Genomic DNA, 18,727 nt, shown 5'->3' on the forward strand with positions numbered 1-18,727 from the left:
GATAGAAGCCAAGTGATAGTGAATAAAACCTCGTACACAGAAGTGGCGCAGTCAGCGCGGCCGCTAATAACGGTCTGTAATAAGTCTACAGACACGTCGGCCATGTCCTATTATTTCCTCTCCTATAAAGGATGTGACCAGTCACACAGGTGGCCGGTGTCATGTGGATGGAGGATCCTTCATCTTTTATTCCTGTATAATGTGCCCGGGATCGGCCCTCAGGCATTGTGCTCCCTGTCAGATGAAGCACGGCATCATGCCATCACTTTCCATTAATATTACAAGCAGTGAATGAAAAATTGCCAACTAGATCCTTCATTTATAACAAGAAGGGGAGATTCACTCTATATCCTTAAATACTCTGTGCTGCGGAGGAATATTTATTTATCTTTGAAATATCACTTTCTGGTGATATTTAGGTAGGATGCCTATTCTGCTGTTATTCCCTTATTCTAGTCAGTGTCGAAGACCTAAGACGGAAGTGGAGGACTAGGCAGGGAGCTACTGAGACAGGGCACATGAGTGGCAAAGGAAGTATGTATATATTTTTTTTTTTATAAAACATTGTATCCTAAAAAGAATAAAGAAAAATTCAAGTTCTGGTGAATCCATATATTTTTGTGACATTGTAAACAAATTATATTAGCCTTGGATTGATTTGCTTGTTTCTGCTGAATGGATATGGTGTAGTACCTAATTTCCCCTGCGGCGGCACTGCAGGTAAATTCAACAGTTTTCTTGACAAATCAGAGCCGATCACTGTGATTAGTTAATTTTTAACGGACCCTTCTGATAAGTAAGGATTGTCCAAAGCGGAGAACTTGTTTGTGTCTCTCCACATTTTTCTGCTAGTCTTCTTTAGATGTGATACAAATGATATATCCACCCCGTTCTATAAATAAAGTTCCAAGAACAAAACAAAACTATTGGATTTGTGCACTATAATTTTCCTGTAGGGTAAAGGAATCCTCCGGAGAGTCGGCTCGCCAGTGATTTGCATTATTTTTCGCTCATCCATCACTCGGATTACTTCGTTTTTTGGGTGGGTGTATAATAATTCAGTGGTTTCCTCCATAGTTTATTGTATCTGAGTTACACTGATATTATATTAGGGGATTACAGCCTCAGATATTTTTTTTACATTTTTTTGGACTATTCACTTTCTGTCATTTACCATGAATCACAGAGCTCATCTCATGCTGAGTCTCGGAGTGCGGCTTGATGATACCGGGGGCCAATAATTCCCTAACTGACCAGAGCAAACCTTTATCTGAAGAGCATAGGAAGAATATAAAGAAGGACAAGGCTCAGATATGGAGCCAAGGCTCAGATATGGAGCCAGTCATTTGTTAAAGGGTCTCAGACCCATGACGTTCCAGTCGTAAAACCACAACGCCTATCATGCCCTGAGCCCCTTAAGTGGATAATCCCTTTAAGTAATTGAAGATGATGCTTGTCTAGACTCAAACACCACTCTTTAGGGGACCACAAGATTATTCTTTGTCCATGGTTTTCAATAAGCTCGAAATTAGGCTTTGGAGTAAGTATATGGTTGTGTCCACCATAGCCTATAAGCCTACCGATATGTCCACCCTTTTCTTTCCACAAATTTCATTAAGAACTCTTAATTTCTCAAAATACAAGTCCCAAATATTATTGCAACAAGTTAACAAAACCTAAGACAGGGTGTACGTCATGGCACAATCACTGGGTGGCCACGTAAAGACACGTATAGCATAAATCTCTCCCAACAGAGTGTCCTTCAAAATGATTTTCATGTTTATATTATACCACTCATCTCAGGAATATGCCAAGAAAAAAGGTATAAAAGGATACAAAGGTGTCACAGTCAGTCACCCTACTCCTACATCTACTTGACAGTCATCTTGGATCTTCTGCTCCTTAAGTCAGTGTCACACTATCACACATCGTAGCCCTTTGGTCCTTGGCACGGTGCTTATGGCTGCTATCTTCATGTTGGGATCTCCTCTTCTAAGCACCACAACTGTCTCCCAAATCCTTACAGGGTCAACGCGAGCCAAGGATTTACTACATCTGCCGATTCTAGTATTTAAGGCCCTTCCACCATCCAGTCTTTAGTGCCTAAGCAATGAGGTTCATTAAACACTTCTCTTTTCTTAAGATTTCTACTGTTCTGAATTTTAACATTTTGTCCAGCTGATCTGTTGACCACATGTACCTATGCTCTTTCCATTCTGACATTCTTCCTGTCTGCTGTTGCTGACAGAATATGGGTTGTTTTAGTTAAGATACTCATTAGGTGATGTGGATCCTCTAAGCCCAAGATCCTAGTAGGCACATGGGCCACAGGCATCAGTGCTGCAAGCAGTTGAAGCACATGTCAGATATATAGAAGTGATAATGGAGACTGCATGTGGACAGGAGACTGAGGGACTGAAAGCCGCAAGCAAGCAGGAGACATCTTAGAGACAGGTTGCAAAGTCACTGAGTAAGTGGAAGCAACAGGCAGCCAGGAGACATCCATAAAACTGCAGAGAAGTAGTAGATTACTGGAAGCTGCAGGTGGACAGGAGACATCTTAGAAGCCGCAGGCAGACTCGTAGCTGATGTACTGGAAATCCTTAGGTAGCTGAGGTACTTGCAGCCGCAGGCTGACCGGAGATGTCCAGGAGACTACAGAAAAGTAGCAAAGGTACTGGTAACCATAGGCGAACACGAGACTTCCTGGAAACCAAGGGCAGACATGTAGCAGAGGTCTTGGAAGGTTGTAGACAGGTGGCTGAGGTATAGGCAGACAAGAATTGTCCAGCAGACCGTAGTCAAGTGGCAAAGGTAGTGAAAGCCACCAGTTAACTGAGGGACACTAAAATCTTAATACCAAGACACAGGTGAGTTTCTTTTGTGAGCCTTTTATAGGCTCAGAGAGATGATCCCATGAGAGTACGCCGGGCTTCTTGCAAAGCCGGAAGTGGAGCGCGTGAGACTTTAGCAGACCCGGGCGGAAGGGAGCAGAGCTCAAGCCCGGGACATCTGTGTAACAGTTTTTATGTTGGGAAAATTCTCCACTTACCCTGATCGTTGCCTGTGTTGCTGCCAACTTGGTAACACATCCTGGTGTCATCTAATTGTTTTTCTTTATCTAATGGAGACTTCTTTTTGAGTGAACGACCAGGAACTAAACCTAAAGTGCATAATCTAGTATAATGATTGAGGGAAGAACAAAGAAGTCTCGGCTGTTGGGTTTATCTCAACGTCAAATCCATAGAAACCCAATGGTGGTCCACATCATCTACAGTAAGATGCATGCAAATCTGTAGCTGATGCATACAGCAGTTGGTTGGAATTTTGGTGCTGCCAAAAATGTGATAACCTACGTAGGGGGCAACCATGATAGGTGCTGAGGAAGCAAATATAGTTCTGCAGGTCAAAATAAAGCCTAGAATAACCAAGATGGTATAATTTTCATGGCCGATGTTACCATCATGATGACAATCTTTCGTAAAAGCTTCAGCTTCTGCCACATTGACCCATCATAAAGACAGGTCTGTACAAGACAACCAAATCAATACTCTGTTACTATAGCAGTGGTCTTCATTGTTGGGTCTTTGTGCTCCTGTTCAGCTGAGATCCATCACACACTGAACACAAGAGACAAACAAGGCATACGCTGGCGATAAGATGCTTTCTTGCCTTACGAATTGTTCCTGACCTTTTCCCTATTCGTTATGTGATTCACCGCTTGGAAGCTGAATTCTTTTGAAAATGCATCGAATGAGAACTTGATCTAGAAGAAGCCTATGACGAGAAACTAACAGATTGGATTTTTTTTTTGCTATTTCCTATTTGTTTAACCCATATGCTTGGTTAAACATTCCCGAGACTGACGACAAGAAAAGGAAGCAGGATGTAGTAAACACATTGCTGGTTTTATGCCATTTTATAAATAGGTTGCTGCTTTTGGAGAAGGACACTAAGACTGCGAGAAGAAATCCCAGCATTCAAGAAGCGCTACGTGTAAGCACAATACAAGGGGTATGTTTAACTGACTGTAATTCCTATCACAACCACTGGTTGTCCACATATAGAAATATAGTGTATCACAAAAATGTGTACACCCCTCACTTTTTGACCATTTTTTAATTATACGTTTTCATGGGACAACACTGAAGATCCGACACTCTAAATTACTCAACACACAGCCATTAAGGTCTAAACCGCTGGCAAATGTGAGTACACCCCTTAGTGAAAATGGCCAAATTGTGCCCATAGTGTCAATATTTTGTGTGAACCTTGTTATTTTCAAGCACTGCCTTAACTCTCTTATGTATGGAGGTCATTAGAGCTTCACAGGTGGCCAATGGAATCCTCTTCCTCTCCTCCATGATGAGATCACGGTTCTTGTGGATGTTGGAGACCTTGTGTTACTCCAGTTTCCGTTTGAGGAGGCCTCACAGATGCTCAATAGAGTTTAGGTTTGGAGACATGCTTGGCTGGTCCAGCACCTTTACCCCCAGTTTCTTTAGCAAGGCAACGGTGGTCTTGGATGTGTGATTGGAGTCAATCTCATCTTGCAATACTTCGCTGCTGCCCAGTTTCCAAAGGGAGGGGGATCATGCCCTGCTTCAGTATGTCACAGTACATGTTGACATTGATGGTTCCCTCAATGAACTGTAGCTCCTCACAGCTGGTAGCACTCATGCAACCCCAAACCATGACACTCTCACCACCATTCTTGACTGTAGGCAGGACAATTGTCTTTGTACTCCCCACCCGGTTGCCGCCACACACGCTTGACACCATCTTAACCAAATAAGTTTCTTGGTCTCATCAGGCCACAGGATGCAGTTCCAGTAATCCATGTCCTTATTCTGCTTGTCTTCAGCAAACTGTTTGCAGGCTTTCTTGTGCATCCTCCTTAGAAGAGGCGTCCTTCTGGGGCAACAGCCATGCAGATCAATTTTATGTAGTGTGCGACTATGGTCTGGGCACTGACAGGCCGACCCCCCACCCCTGTAACCTCTGCAGCAATGTGTATGGTCTGAGCACTGACAGGCAGACACTGTCCATTTTTTAAGGACCACAAATACAGACACACAAATGCTCATTATTGTCATGATACCCGGGTATTAATGCTGCAGGGGAAACTGCACCTAGCAGCAATGGAGCCTAACCAGAAACCGGGTAACTAACATGAACACCAACGGGACCTTTCACATGAGACAGAGTGACCAGGTAAAGCAAAAGGACCTACGATCATGTGACAGAGTGGGAGGCGGTCAGGGGACGGAGCCAGACACTGGGGAAACAGAGAAGGAACAAGCATAAAAGAATAGTGAAACAAGCCAAGGTCGTAGCCAGGAGATTACAAGATACCAACAGGGAGAGTCAGAGAATAGTCAGAAGCCAAGCCAGGGGTGGGTAATCCAGGAAAGTGAATAAAGCAGGTGACAGCAAGACACAAAGCAAGCCAGCACACACTACAGAGGTCAAGCATACAGACTGCAGAAAACCTATAGCTGACAAGGATACCAAGTTAGGAGCAAGTATAAATAGCCCTCCCATCTTGAAAGAGAGGCTGAAAACATTAACCCTGAGAGTACAAGACATAACCTTGTCCTAACCATGACAATTATATTCAATGGAGGTGCTCACATATCAGGTTTTTCACATGGATCGTGTGTCTGTATGAAAACTCACAGACATGTCAGTATTTTATCAGCGGCATGGACAAAATGCGTGCCACACATATGTATAAGCACACTGATGATACACGGATGACATCTGTGTGTCATCAGTGTGATGTGGGACCCCAGGGTCCTGGTCGTCACAGTGGCATTGCTTTCCTCCAGGGGAGAGTGATGCTACGTTCGGAGGCAAGGAAGGATAACTGCATCCAGGTACCACAAGCATGCAACACATTCACACTCCAGGCTACCAGAGGGAGCTTTTGATCCTATTTACTAGGTGATTCCATATATATATATATATATATATATATATATATATACTGTGTATATATATATATATATATATAGTAGTCTGTAGGGAAAGTGAGTTCAGTTCCTGTCAGAGAAACAGAGAGGGAGGAAACAGAAAGATGTGCTAGAGAGAGAGATTGCCAGAAGGGAGCTTGTCGTGGAACATCAGCTGAGGCGGAGCTGGTACGATAGGAGAATAGCTGAGCAGACATGGGGGTCTGCAGCTCCTGGCAGCAAGAGGAAACTGAGAAGGAAAGAACATCAGCTAAGAAAAGTTCCAGACAGCCATCTGAGGAGGATAGAGGGTTCACGGAGCTGTGCATGCCCTAAGAGCTGCAGCTCCCAGGAAAAAGACACATAGAAAGCCGAATACGTTGCCGTGAAGGTGCAGGAAAGCAAAGCACAGGAGGGGATACCAGAAGGCGACCAGCCCCCAGCAGGCTGCCTCCTTCTGAGGTGCAGATAACCGGCAGCCGGAAGACCGAGGTAGTAAGGACCACTATGCCTTACTTCAGAGACCAGCAGGACAGCTAATTGCACGTTACCTGTCCGCACCTACACCCAGGAGGCATTGTGACACCCCACAGAGCCGGGTTATCTAAAAGACCCTATAAACAGGCTCAAGTCACCAGTCATACGGGTCTTGTCCTATCTGACTATGGGGGACAGAGAGAAACACCACATCTGTGAGGACCTTACGAGAGGCTTAGCAGTAAGGGACAACACCACTACAGCGCAAGGGAAGGCTATTAATTTCCACCTGGACAAGGGGACTCTGGACTTGCCTCCAAACCGGCCGGACTCTACCTGCCCTGTGATCTGGTGCCCTGGACTGTGGCTGCTGAAACCAACAGTAAACAAGGTAAAGAGATTGCAATCCTGTGTCCTCGTTCTTCACTGCACCTCTCACCATTCTACCATCTACATACTGGGAAGCCCTGGGGACATACTTCACCTGTGGGAAGGTATACCATCTAGCTGCCATAACATCACCCCAGCGGACCCCTTAAAGCAGCGTCGGTCACCCTGACCGAATACCACAGGTGGCACCATGAACATAAACCTTATCCCTTAAAAGACCTTTCCCCTTTTATAAGGACGTCCCAGGGCCACGGACCAGGTCAGCCACCGTGACATCCCCCTGTGAACACCGGACCCGGTACCGAGTAACCCCTTGCCCTGACGGGGCGCTCCAATGACATGTACCGGCGCCTGTTAATCAGCGTTACAGGTTGCGCTGTTCCCCAGTGCCGGCTGCTGAAGACAGCTCTTATCATTGTCACTTGGTCTCACTGAGACGACAGTGATGGGAGTTGTATTCAGCACCCGCTGTGTACATCCTGTGTATAAGAATTAAATTAAAAAACAGAGTGGGCTCCCGCATAATTTTCATAACCAGTAGAGGGAAAGCCCACGGCTAGGAAATGATGTTAATAATTTGGAAAAGTGGACAATATCCTAAAAGGTTCCCAGGCTTTTAATAACAGCTCACAGCCTGTTTGCTTAGCCTTTACTGGTGAATTTATGGGGACCACAGAAAAAAAATAAACAAAATTCAAATTCAAACCAGCAAAGGCTAAACCCTATTACCTCACTTGCCACCACCACAGGGCAAGTGGGAAGAGTGAGGCTAAGCACCAGATTTGGTGCATCTTATGAACGCACCATTTCTGGGGTGGCAAAGGGCTGATATTGATAGCATGGGAGGGGTGCAATATCTCTGGCCCCATCCCAATGTATGAATATCAACCCACAGCTGTCTGTTTAGCCTTTGCTGGTTTGAATTTATAAGGGGACCCTACATCATTTGTTTTCTGGGGTCCCCATGTAAAATCACCAGTAAGCTAAGCAAACAGTTGTGAGCTGTTTTTAATAACCTGGGAATTTTATGTGATATTGCCCCCTTTCCCAGAATATTAATATCAGACCCCAGCTATCCGCTTTCCCTCTGCTGGTTATAAAAATTACGTGAGAGCGCATGCTATTTTTTTATTTCATTGTACAACTCCCATCATTTTCGCCTGGTTGCTCTGATCTCAGGGAGGCTAAGTGAAAATGATGAGCTCTGCCTTAAAGCAGCCGGCTTCTGGGATCAGTGCAAACTGTACTGCTTTTCCTAGGTGCGGGTACGTGGATGTCAAACGGATACACAGATGTCACATGGATGTCACATACGTACAAACAGATGGCACAAGGACACGGACCACGGATCTCACTAATACTGTTTTTTTCTGTACAGGAATCACCAGGACGTGTGAAGGATACCTTAGCTGGAGTAACAATTCAGATTCAAGCAGTGGCTGACCATTTGCGTTCCTAGGTACAATGGGTCCTCTTATTTTGCTAATAGAAATTTGTAACCATTCATTTAGGAAGTTAGAATCTCTGAGAACATTTGGTCTTTCAGTGGTTACAACTGGTCTCTTTCTCCTTTTGATTACCTACACTGAAATGTTTTTGACTGTTACTTGTTTTGGCTTCAGAGCTTTCCCTAAGCATCTTTCTTCTCAAATGGCCCAAACTCTATACTTTTGTGCATATCAAGTTAATCAACTCTTATCTGATTTCATGATTGTATGCCTTTTAATGCCAGCTCAGGCGACTACATGATGACTGAGAATTCAGGCAGTGGTTCGCTGTCGAGTCTTCGGGCAAACCCATCTCTACTACCGCTGAAATCAGCTACTGTTTATATCAAGGTACTTATCTACCAACCCTGGTGCTGTCTGCACACTTGGCTCTGCTATTTCAAGGTGCCTGTTTGCCCATCTATCTTAGCTATTCTGAGGTGTCTGCAAACTCCACTCTTCTTCACCAAGTAGCCTGTTTGCCAATCCATATCTGCTTTTCCCAAGTGTTGTCTGGACACCTGGCTCAACTGTATCAAGACCCTGAAATCCATACTACATATCCAGTTCCGCACTTCTTTGTGTGCTGTCCAGCATACCCAGCTCTGCTGTTCCATGTGCAGCTTACCTTAACCAACTCCACTGCATCAACTCCTCTAGAAGTTGATGCTCACCATGATCTATAGCTTGGGAAATCCACCTCACTAGGTTAACCATAACACTGACTTTTGGTCTTTGAGACCAGTGGGGTACACTGATAATATCAAGGTATTTATGATCTCCTGTTGATGCCATGACCTTCAAGTGTCTTCCTCATCCTTCTACCATGATGACCAAAAATGGATGTTTGAAATGCTAGGAGTCGTAGTGCCATGCTACCATCACTCATCTTTAAAAGTGATGCCATGTGTATGCAAATGGACCTATGCATGGTCGTTAGGAACTTCGATCATGTGAAGAGAAGAGAGCAGCTCTTCATAATTGAACTCGGTACAGTCTTTTTTTTAACCAGTGGTCATGTCTTAAATTGTTCACAGGACTCTTAAGAAATATTTGTGGACTGTGATCAGTACATAGTGTTATCATCACAATGCCAGAGAGAACTTTGCTCCCCAGACAGTACATTAAGTAAAATGCAATAGTCGACAGATATTGCTTCAACCATCGTCTTGAATCTACATTCGGGAAGCTGTCGGCAGAGCGGTATTTTACCCATTTCCTTTTATCACAGAATATTTGAGCTATACCATTATCACATTCTCCTTGTTTGAAATACCTTTCTTTTCATTTCCAAGGGAGCAATAGGACAATTGAAATTCTTTTTTGCTTGATTTTCCCCCTGATGATGTAAAATTAGCTCCATTTATATTCAAGAACGATATCTCAATAACAACAAAGCCCCAGCCTTGTGATTTCCTCTGCTTGTCCGCGGGAGAAGTCAGTATCATTTGCCGATTCATTTCAGACACAACAGGAAGTCTTGTTTCTAAAGCTACCTGGGTTTATCTATGATGAGGAAGACTGAAGCCAAAAATAATCTCTTGAGAAAAAATCTGAAGGTATGGGAAAAAAAAAGAAATGAAGCTTTGTGATTAGCTTCTTCTATATGGAATTAGACTGGCCCACAAGGAGAACATACAATGGGTCCAGGTAATGAAGCAAAAGCAGGGCCTGGCCACAGCAGGGTCCATCAAGTTTAGCAGATGCTGTGGTTGATAACTTTTCGATTTTGTTTAAAACTCCTTTTTTTTTGGTCATGCTTATGCTTACTATGGTTTGAGACTGTACCCTAGGAATAGTTCCTTATTTGGGAGTACTGCTCAAATCCAATGTGAAGTCCTCTATGACTAAAAAAAATAAAGGAGCACTCTGTAGGTTTTGATATATCATGGTTGTTATCTAAGAACCTCAGGGGCGGTCCACCTCAGGAGCCGTTCACCTCAGGGGCAGTTCATCCCCGGGGTGGTCCATCTCAGAAGCAGTTCACATCAGAGGCGGTTTATCTCAGGAGCTGTTCACCTCAGGCGCGGTCCATCTCAGGAGCAGTTCACCTCAGCGGCAGACCATTTCATGAGCAGTTCACCTCAAGGATGGTCCATCTCAGGAGCTGTTCACCTCAAGGGCGATCCATCTCAGGAGCAGTTCACCTCATGGGTGGTCCACCTCAGGAGCAGTTCACCTCAGAGGCGATCCATCTCAGTAGCAGTTCACTTCAGGGACAATTCATCTCAGGAGCTGTTCACCTCAGGCGCGGTCCATCTCAGGAGCAGTTCACATCAGGGGCGGTCCATCTCAGGAGCAGTTCACCTCAGGGGTGGTCCATCTCAGGAGCAGTTCACCTCAGGGGTGGTCCATCTCAGGAGCAGTTCACCTCAGAGGCGGTCCATCTCAGTAGCAGTTTACTTCAGGGACAGTTCATCTCAGGAGCTGTTCACCTCAGGCACGGGCCATCTCAGGAGCAGTTCACATCAGGGGCGGTCCATCTCAGGAGCAGTTCACCTCAGAAGCAGACCATTTCAGGAGCAGTACACCTCAGAGATGGTCCATCTCAGGAGCTGTTCACCTCAAGAGCGGTCCATCTCAGGAGCAGTTCACCTCAGGGATGGTCCATCTCAGGAGCTGTTCACCTCAGGCACGGTCCATCTCAGGAGCAGTTCACATCAGGGATGGTCCATCTCAGGAGCAGTTCATCTCAGGGACGGTACTTAAGACAGGAGTGTCTTTGGTTACTTAGAGCATGACTGGAATATGTACAGGAATCTTTATTGACATGACCCTACACAGTTGTATAGCTAAAGGAGGTGCAAAAATATCCACCCCTCCTAGTTCCTGGTGCATAAGGGAGGTCAAGCAACCATCTCCCCCATAAAAAGACAGTTTCAAAAATGCTACATAGCAAAATAGGGGCACTGCTATGGCATTGCAAGGGGGTCAATAAGTGTCAAGTTGCACCATCGACCCGACCTATAATGTGGTTAGTAATTTGTTACATGTGTATGGACTGAATCCCTATATCATATACATTACACCATGGCAGATTCAGAATGCAAATTTGTCTTAATGAATCTCAATAACCATGAGATTATCAACAAGTAAAACCTTAGTCTACGCTAAGTATTAATTGTTTATATAGCAATCATTAAAATTTAGTTGGTTTCTGAACTTTTTTTGTCTTCTGAACTTTTTCTTTAAGTTGTCAACAGCTTTATTTTTTTAGCTTCTGACATTTGTTGTAGTTAAATTATGAGTCAGAGCTGTCATATTGATTTCTTCACGAGGTTAGAATGAAATATTATCTATAAAAGCCTAGATGAGGAGATGATAACAATGCATGGAGGAAAAATGGCACAGAAAATACTCTGGCTCATGTGAGTAACCAACTGTTAAAAAAAAATGTCTTATCTTTAATTATTTTATGATTGTCATATTCAAAATGTATATTTTCCGTACACCCTCATCCTGTGGCTGTTGTGCCTGATCTGCTTTTACTGGTAACCTGTCATCAAGAAATAGGCTTCCAAACTACCTCCACTTTGCTATCAAATTTGACAAGTGACATTGTGCTGAAACAGAACTTCGAAGGCTCTATTACCAAATTTGGTTGGAAAAATCAGACTGATTGGCCCATATCCAGTCTTGATTGACATGCTGAAGGCTGAGTACATCATCACAAAACCAAAATAGCCTATTTACAATGATGCATTAACTATGTATTGTGCATGTGACATACGCCATTAGAAGGAATTGATTACTGTGTCAGGATCTTCAGTTAAAAGCACAATTTATTTTGTAAGTATTTTTAAATAGCAACCCTTGTGTAGAGATATCTATAAACGCGTTTCAGACTGGCATCTTTAAGAATTACCTACAGGGATATGAATTGGTTGGCATCTTATATAACATCATGTTTGAACACTTGATCTCAGTAAAGAGAAGGGAAAAGCTAATGTATATATATTTTTGGACTCCAAATAATATTCCTCTCACAGCAGGTGGTATGGTCGCTATATAGATGACCTTTTTCTGACAGGAGATGATTCTATAGATTTGGCAGAAGAATTGGTGCTATATATTAATTGTAATAATATGAATCTGCAATTTACCTTCAACATTCAGAAGTTTTATACTGCCATATTATTTCTTTGATCATTTTATACATTTATCATAGGTATGTACTGCTAGGAATGGGGACCAGCCATTCTAACTTCTCTGGTCTTCAGTGGCACTCATTAAAAAGAGAGATGATTCTATGGTAGAGATAAAAACATAGGCCACCACCTTGGATCTTTTTATGACCTTCAGGCCAATTCCCCATCCATTTTTTCGATAAAATTGCAGATTCAAGGGCGTAACTCTAATGGCTGCATGCCCTGGTTACTTTGGTCCACTTTTGAGAAGACAAGACCAGTGATGGTTGGGTCCAGTGTTGGAGCTTGAATTTTCTCCGCCGTGTAGATCCCATAGAAACGCGTCTTGGCACCTAGTAGGGAAGATGATGGTACCAGCCAGGGTTTTCTACTTCCAAAGGAGCCATGGTCCACATTTGCCCTTGTTGGATGGAATATCTGTAGCGCCGTCAATAACAGCAACGCTTCAAATCACATAACCGATACCATATCAATGCAGCACCCATCCACTTTGCTCAACTATTTACAGACATTTTGTATTATTATTATTTTTTTCATCTTCATCCTCACGGTGAGTCTCATCCAGGTTTACAGTAATTGCCTATTTCCACGCTCAGCTATTTATTTTCTTCACTTACAATTGTCTCCAGCTGACTTTGCCAGTAATCTGTCTCGGTACCTGGAGATGAGCAGCGGATTAAACCCCCTTGCAAACATTTTGTACATTTCCAACAGTGGAACCTCAGCAGGGGGCAAGGGTGGGAAGATAAATTCTGGGGAAGGGAAGAGGGATTGTATTTATAGCCATGTACAAATCTTGTGTATTTCATGTGTGGCAGAGGAAAGCACGGGTTTTATGTCTCATTTTCTGCACTTTGAAGGATTATACTGTATTTTATGTGCCTGTATGTCGCAGGAATATGGGTAATAGATGGTATAGTTCATATGTTTTAACTACTATTATTAACATTTATAAATCTCTGTGCTGTGAATAACAATTTTTTCCATTTGCATTACACCTAGGGAATTACAGAATATGAGAGCATTTTTGGACAATAATCAGCAGCATATTGTTTCTAGGGAGCAACAGGTGTAATACCCTAGTACTTTACAAGTCTATATATCATGGAAATCATGGCAGGGAAGTAAAATACCTCTCAGCAAGAAAAAAAAAATTAGAACTTCGAAAAGTAAAAACGTTTATGAAAGTTATTCAATAGTGTAACTATGGTGTAAAACTTTGCCTTTGAACTTCCATAATTCATTCACTATTGAAGGTCAGTATAAAGCTAGATAGAGTAGATCCCAGTCTAATTAATGAAAAAAAAACAGTAACAACAAAATGTCAAGTAATCCCCTCTGCGGGTTTAATCTTTAATTTTCAGTTGTCTCTGAGCTAGTGGCTGCTATCAAGTCTCACATACAAAGCACACACTGATATGAAGGATGTCTCGGTCTCTATGTAGCACATCTTCAGAATCAGCTGCAGCATGGCGGACACTATATTGCATTTATAAGCAAGGTAGCTGTGAATCCAGCTCTAGGTTAGAAAAACATTTACTAGAAAGCAACTATATTGTCGTTCTCGGTGTGATCCTAACCGTCTCTTCTACACAAACTACAAAAGTCACCCTTAATATAATCCCACAGTGAATGAAGAAGTCAGGAGGTGGGTGGGGAGAGAAGTGTCTAGTGGTGTAGAAACTAGCTGCTAATAAGTCTCCCACGCACAGCACACACAAAAATTAGGGATTCCTGATTTTCTGTCTGTAATAGCACATGTTCAGAAGCAGCTGTAGCATGGAGAACACTATATAGCATTAATGAGCAGTGTAGCTATGAATCAAGCTCTATGTGAGATAAACACTTACTAGAAAGCAGCTATACTGTCTTTCTCGGTGTGATCCGAACGATCTCTTCTTCATAGACTACAAAACTCGGCGGTAATAAAATCCCACAGCGAATGATGTGTTCAGGAGGTGGATGGGGAGAAAAGTGTCTCTGAGCTAGTGGTGGAGAAACTAGCTGCTCTGGTGTCTTCGATACACAGCACTCACAGACATGAGGGTTTCCTGCTTTTCTGTGTGTAAGTGGCACATGTTCAGAATCAGCTGCAGCATGGAGAACACAATATGGCATTAATGAGCAGTGTAGCTGTTAATTCAGCTCTCAATGAGATAAACACTTACTAAAAAGTAGCTGTACTGTCTTTCTCGGTGTGATCCTAACCATCTCTTGTCCATAGACTACAAAAGTCAGCCATAATATAATCCCACCGTGAATTGTGACTTCTGGAGGTGGGGAGAGAAAAACGTGTTGTACCATCTAACAATGTTCTGTACTCTTTTGATAGTTATGTTCACCTGATTTAATCATGTTTTTGTTAAAAAAGAAAAATGTATTCAATCACACATAGAAATTTTGAAGTCTTCAGAGAAGGTCAACAGTCAGAATATAGAATAAGAAAACCACAGAAGTAACAAAGGAAAAAACAATAATTTTTTTTTTATCTATTTCAAAGGAACGCTCCTGTAATCCTTAGATGACCGCCACCATCTAACAGATTTGGAGCACATTAAATTGTCATCTCAAGTTTTAGAAGCCTGATCAGCTTTTGACTTTTTAGACCACAGTCCTCTTGTTAATGAGAATCATTCGTTAAGAGGTCGGAATCATTATTTACAAGAGAGATGAGCTGGTCTAAAGAATGACAATGTAACCTGTGATGGTGATTTCATGTTAATCAAATACTTTCAGCCTCTTCTTTTTGTGACTTTAGACTATCAGTTTGTTGTAATTGTGGTGTTTGTGTCTCTGTCCAAGGTCATGAAGAATAAACCTGATGTTTTATTATGTAATTAGAAAATCGGTTATATAAAGGGCTTGTATAAAAGTAATAAAAAAATCAATTTAAGAAAAAAATAAAAACCCTGTCAGTTTTTTTCCATGGGTTGTGACATATATTGCAGAATATTCATACTATAATACTGCCCCTATTTACAAGAGTATAACTACTATAATACTGCCCCTATGTACAAGAATATAACTACTATAACACTGCCCCTATGTACAAGAATATAACTACTATAATACTGCTCTTATGTACAAGAATATAACCACTATAATACTGCTCCTATGTACAAGAATATAACTACTATAATACTGCTCCTATGTACAAGAATATAACTACTATAATACTGCTCCTATGTACAGGAATATAACTACTATAATACTGCTCCTATGTACAAGAATATAACTACTATAACAATGCCCCTATGTACAAGAATATAACTACTATAATACTGCTCCTATATACAAGAATATAACTACTATAATACTGCCCCTATGTACAAAATATAACTACTATAATACTGCCTCTATGTACAAGAATATAACTACTATAATACTGTCCCCTATGTGCAAGAATATAACCACTATAATACTGCCCTTATGGACAAGAATATAACCACTATAATACTGCTCCTATGTACAAGAATATAACTACTATAATACTGCTCCTATGTACAAGAATATAACTACTATAATACAGCCCCTATGTACAAGAATATAACTACTATAATGCCGCCCCTATGTACAAGAATATAACTACTATAATACTTCTCCTATGTACAAGAATATAACTACCATAACACTGCCCCTATGTACAAGACTATAACTACTATAATACTGCTCTTATGTACAAAAATATAACCACTATAATACTGCCCCTATGTACAAGAATATAACTACTATAATACTGTTCCTATGTACAAGACTATAACTACTATAATACTGCTCCTATGTACAAGAATATAACTACTATAATACTGTCACCTATGTACAAGAATATAACTACTATAATACAGCCCCTATGTACAAGAATATAACTACTATAATACTGCCCCTATGTGCAAGAATATAACTACTGTAATACTGCTCCTATGTACAAGACGTCTATTTCTCAGATCTCATCTTGCACCTGCACAGAAACAATCAGAGCCTCAATGTTCAGTCACTTAAGGAGCTGTTCTGTGTAAACCAACATTAGCTGGTAAATTGGGGCAGAAATAATCATATTGTAAACGAGCCTTCTATGAAGAAAGCCACAATCTATTAAAGAGAAACTACGGAGAAGTCGCCAGTTGGGGGCTTTTTATTCTTCTGTAGTTGGAGTTTTCAGGCTGTGGAATTTTCTTTCCTGGAGAAATCTCCATGCCTACTCTGTTGGCATCACATCTCCCGCAGGGGAATAGGACTAACGTCTTCTTGATGTTTCCATTATAATCTGGGAAGTAATGTTTGAAGTAGCTGAGCTTGCAGATTTTTTATGGTTGCCAAGTGTGAACTCTTTCCAAATTATACCTATTTTTCAAACAGCAGAAATACTAAGAAAGCCCCATGTGGGCGCATCGCAGAGCCTCCTCTGCAGAAGAACTTGTGCCTTTCAGTCATAGCGGCTGTAGTTTCCAGTCTTTGGCATCCCATTCTTGTCACATTATGGACGGTCCTGACCTTAGCATACGGTCACTGCTTGTTCCAAAAGCAACATACTGCTCCTCAACAGCGTTCCCTCAAAACTGGGCAATCTGGAAAGGAGAGAGTTAAATCAGCCTAATAATGGTGTCTGTGAGCACAATTATAGATATTCCTGTCTTCAGAGTGTGGTATCTTTTAACTCCATTATTTCTAGAGTGCAGGGGTTAGAGTAAATGTTGTTTGTCTCCTGAAATACTCTGTGCTGCTAGAACATTCGTTGGCTTTTTTTCCGATCAGATTCAAGTCATTTGCTGAAATACTCTGTGCTGCTGTATCCCACTTTCAGAATGTGATCTCCCTTCACTATAACATTACCTCTGTCACATTCAGCCCTGCTATCACTAGGGGTAGGGGCCGTGTCTGTGCCCCAAGGGCCCTTCTTCTCCCAGTATTATACATGGCACACACATTAATACTCATTACTGATACGTTCTTGTCTTCCAGACGCTGATCGCCCCCCAGTATGAGCTGATCGTGGAGGCCAAGGACATGGCCGGCCTGGATGTGGGATTAATAGGAACGGCCACTGCCACAATTGTCATCGATGATAAGAATGACCACCCACCCGAATTTACCAAAAAAGAGGTAAGTGCTCATCTCATTCCTGATTTTTCTGTTTATTAAACATTGTTTAGTGTTTACAAAACATTAATCTTTTGTATTCTGGAGTTTTATGGTCATATGTTCAGGACGCCAATCTCATTGCCAGAGTTCGGAGCGGCTACAAAGAACGCCCCCCCGCAATGGAGGACCTGTCCTGTATGACGCAGGCAGCCCTCTAATGTGAATGGACACTGTGTAATGCATAGTTTTACCTGTGGTGGCGCTGTAGGGAGATTGAACACTTACTGCCAGGTTTACCTACAGATCAGTTGATTCATGTGCTTCCCACAGGAGGGACCTGCGTGTCGTCAGCGAATCCTTGTTGTCCATAGTGGGGCGCATCTTAGGAGTTTTTGTTAAGACTGACTAGTGATTTTGAAGGAAGAAAAGACACTTAAAATATGAAAAATAGGTGACATTCAAGTTATTTAGTGTAGGGTGAGCTAAATATGGGGCGATAGATGATAGATAGATAATAGATACAGTTGTGCTCAAAAGTTTACATACCCCAGCAGAATTTTTGCTTTCTTGGCCTTTTTTCAGAGAATATGAATGATCACACCAAACCTTTTTCTCCTCTCATGGTTAGTGGTTGAGTGAAGCCATTTATTGTCAAACTACTGTATTTTCTCTTTTTACATCATAATGACAACCCAAAACATCCAAATGACCCTGATCAAAAGTTCACATACCCCATTACCGTGTGTTGGCCCCTCTAACATCAATTACAGCCTGAAGTCTTTTGTGGTAGTTGTGGAGGAGGTTCTTTATTTACTCATATGGTAAAGCTACCCACTCTTCTTGGCAAAAAGCCTCCAGTTCCTGTAAATTCCTGGGCTATGTAGCATGAACTGCGCACTTGAGATCTCCCCAGAGTGGCTCAATGATATTGAGGCAAGGAGACTGAGATTGCCACTCCAGAACTTGCACTTTGTTCTGCAGTAGCCAATGACAGGTCGACTTGGCCTTGTGTTTTGGATCGTTGTCACGTTGGAACGTCCAAGTACGTCCCATGCGCAGTTTCCGGGCTGATGATTACAAATGCCACAAAGTATCTCGCCTACAATACGAAAAACAGCACAGAGACAAGCCTCAAAACTTCTGGAACAAGGTAGTTTGGAGTGATGAAACAAAAATTGAACTTTTTGGCCAC

General features: G+C 42.1%; 1 protein-coding gene across 1 annotated transcript in view; it reads left to right on the forward strand.

Annotated features, from left to right (window-relative positions):
* Nucleotides 1-18,727, forward strand: part of CDH13 (cadherin 13) — a 916,091-nt gene that overhangs the window by 692,962 nt on the left and 204,402 nt on the right. Inside the window, exon 8 of the mRNA XM_077288603.1 lies at nt 17,416-17,556. Coding sequence (XP_077144718.1) covers nt 17,416-17,556 — 141 coding nt within the window. The remainder of the gene's footprint in view (nt 1-17,415; nt 17,557-18,727) is intronic.

Source organism: Ranitomeya variabilis, chromosome 2 (assembly GCF_051348905.1).
Source record: "Ranitomeya variabilis isolate aRanVar5 chromosome 2, aRanVar5.hap1, whole genome shotgun sequence".
Classification (NCBI taxonomy): domain Eukaryota; kingdom Metazoa; phylum Chordata; class Amphibia; order Anura; family Dendrobatidae; genus Ranitomeya; species Ranitomeya variabilis.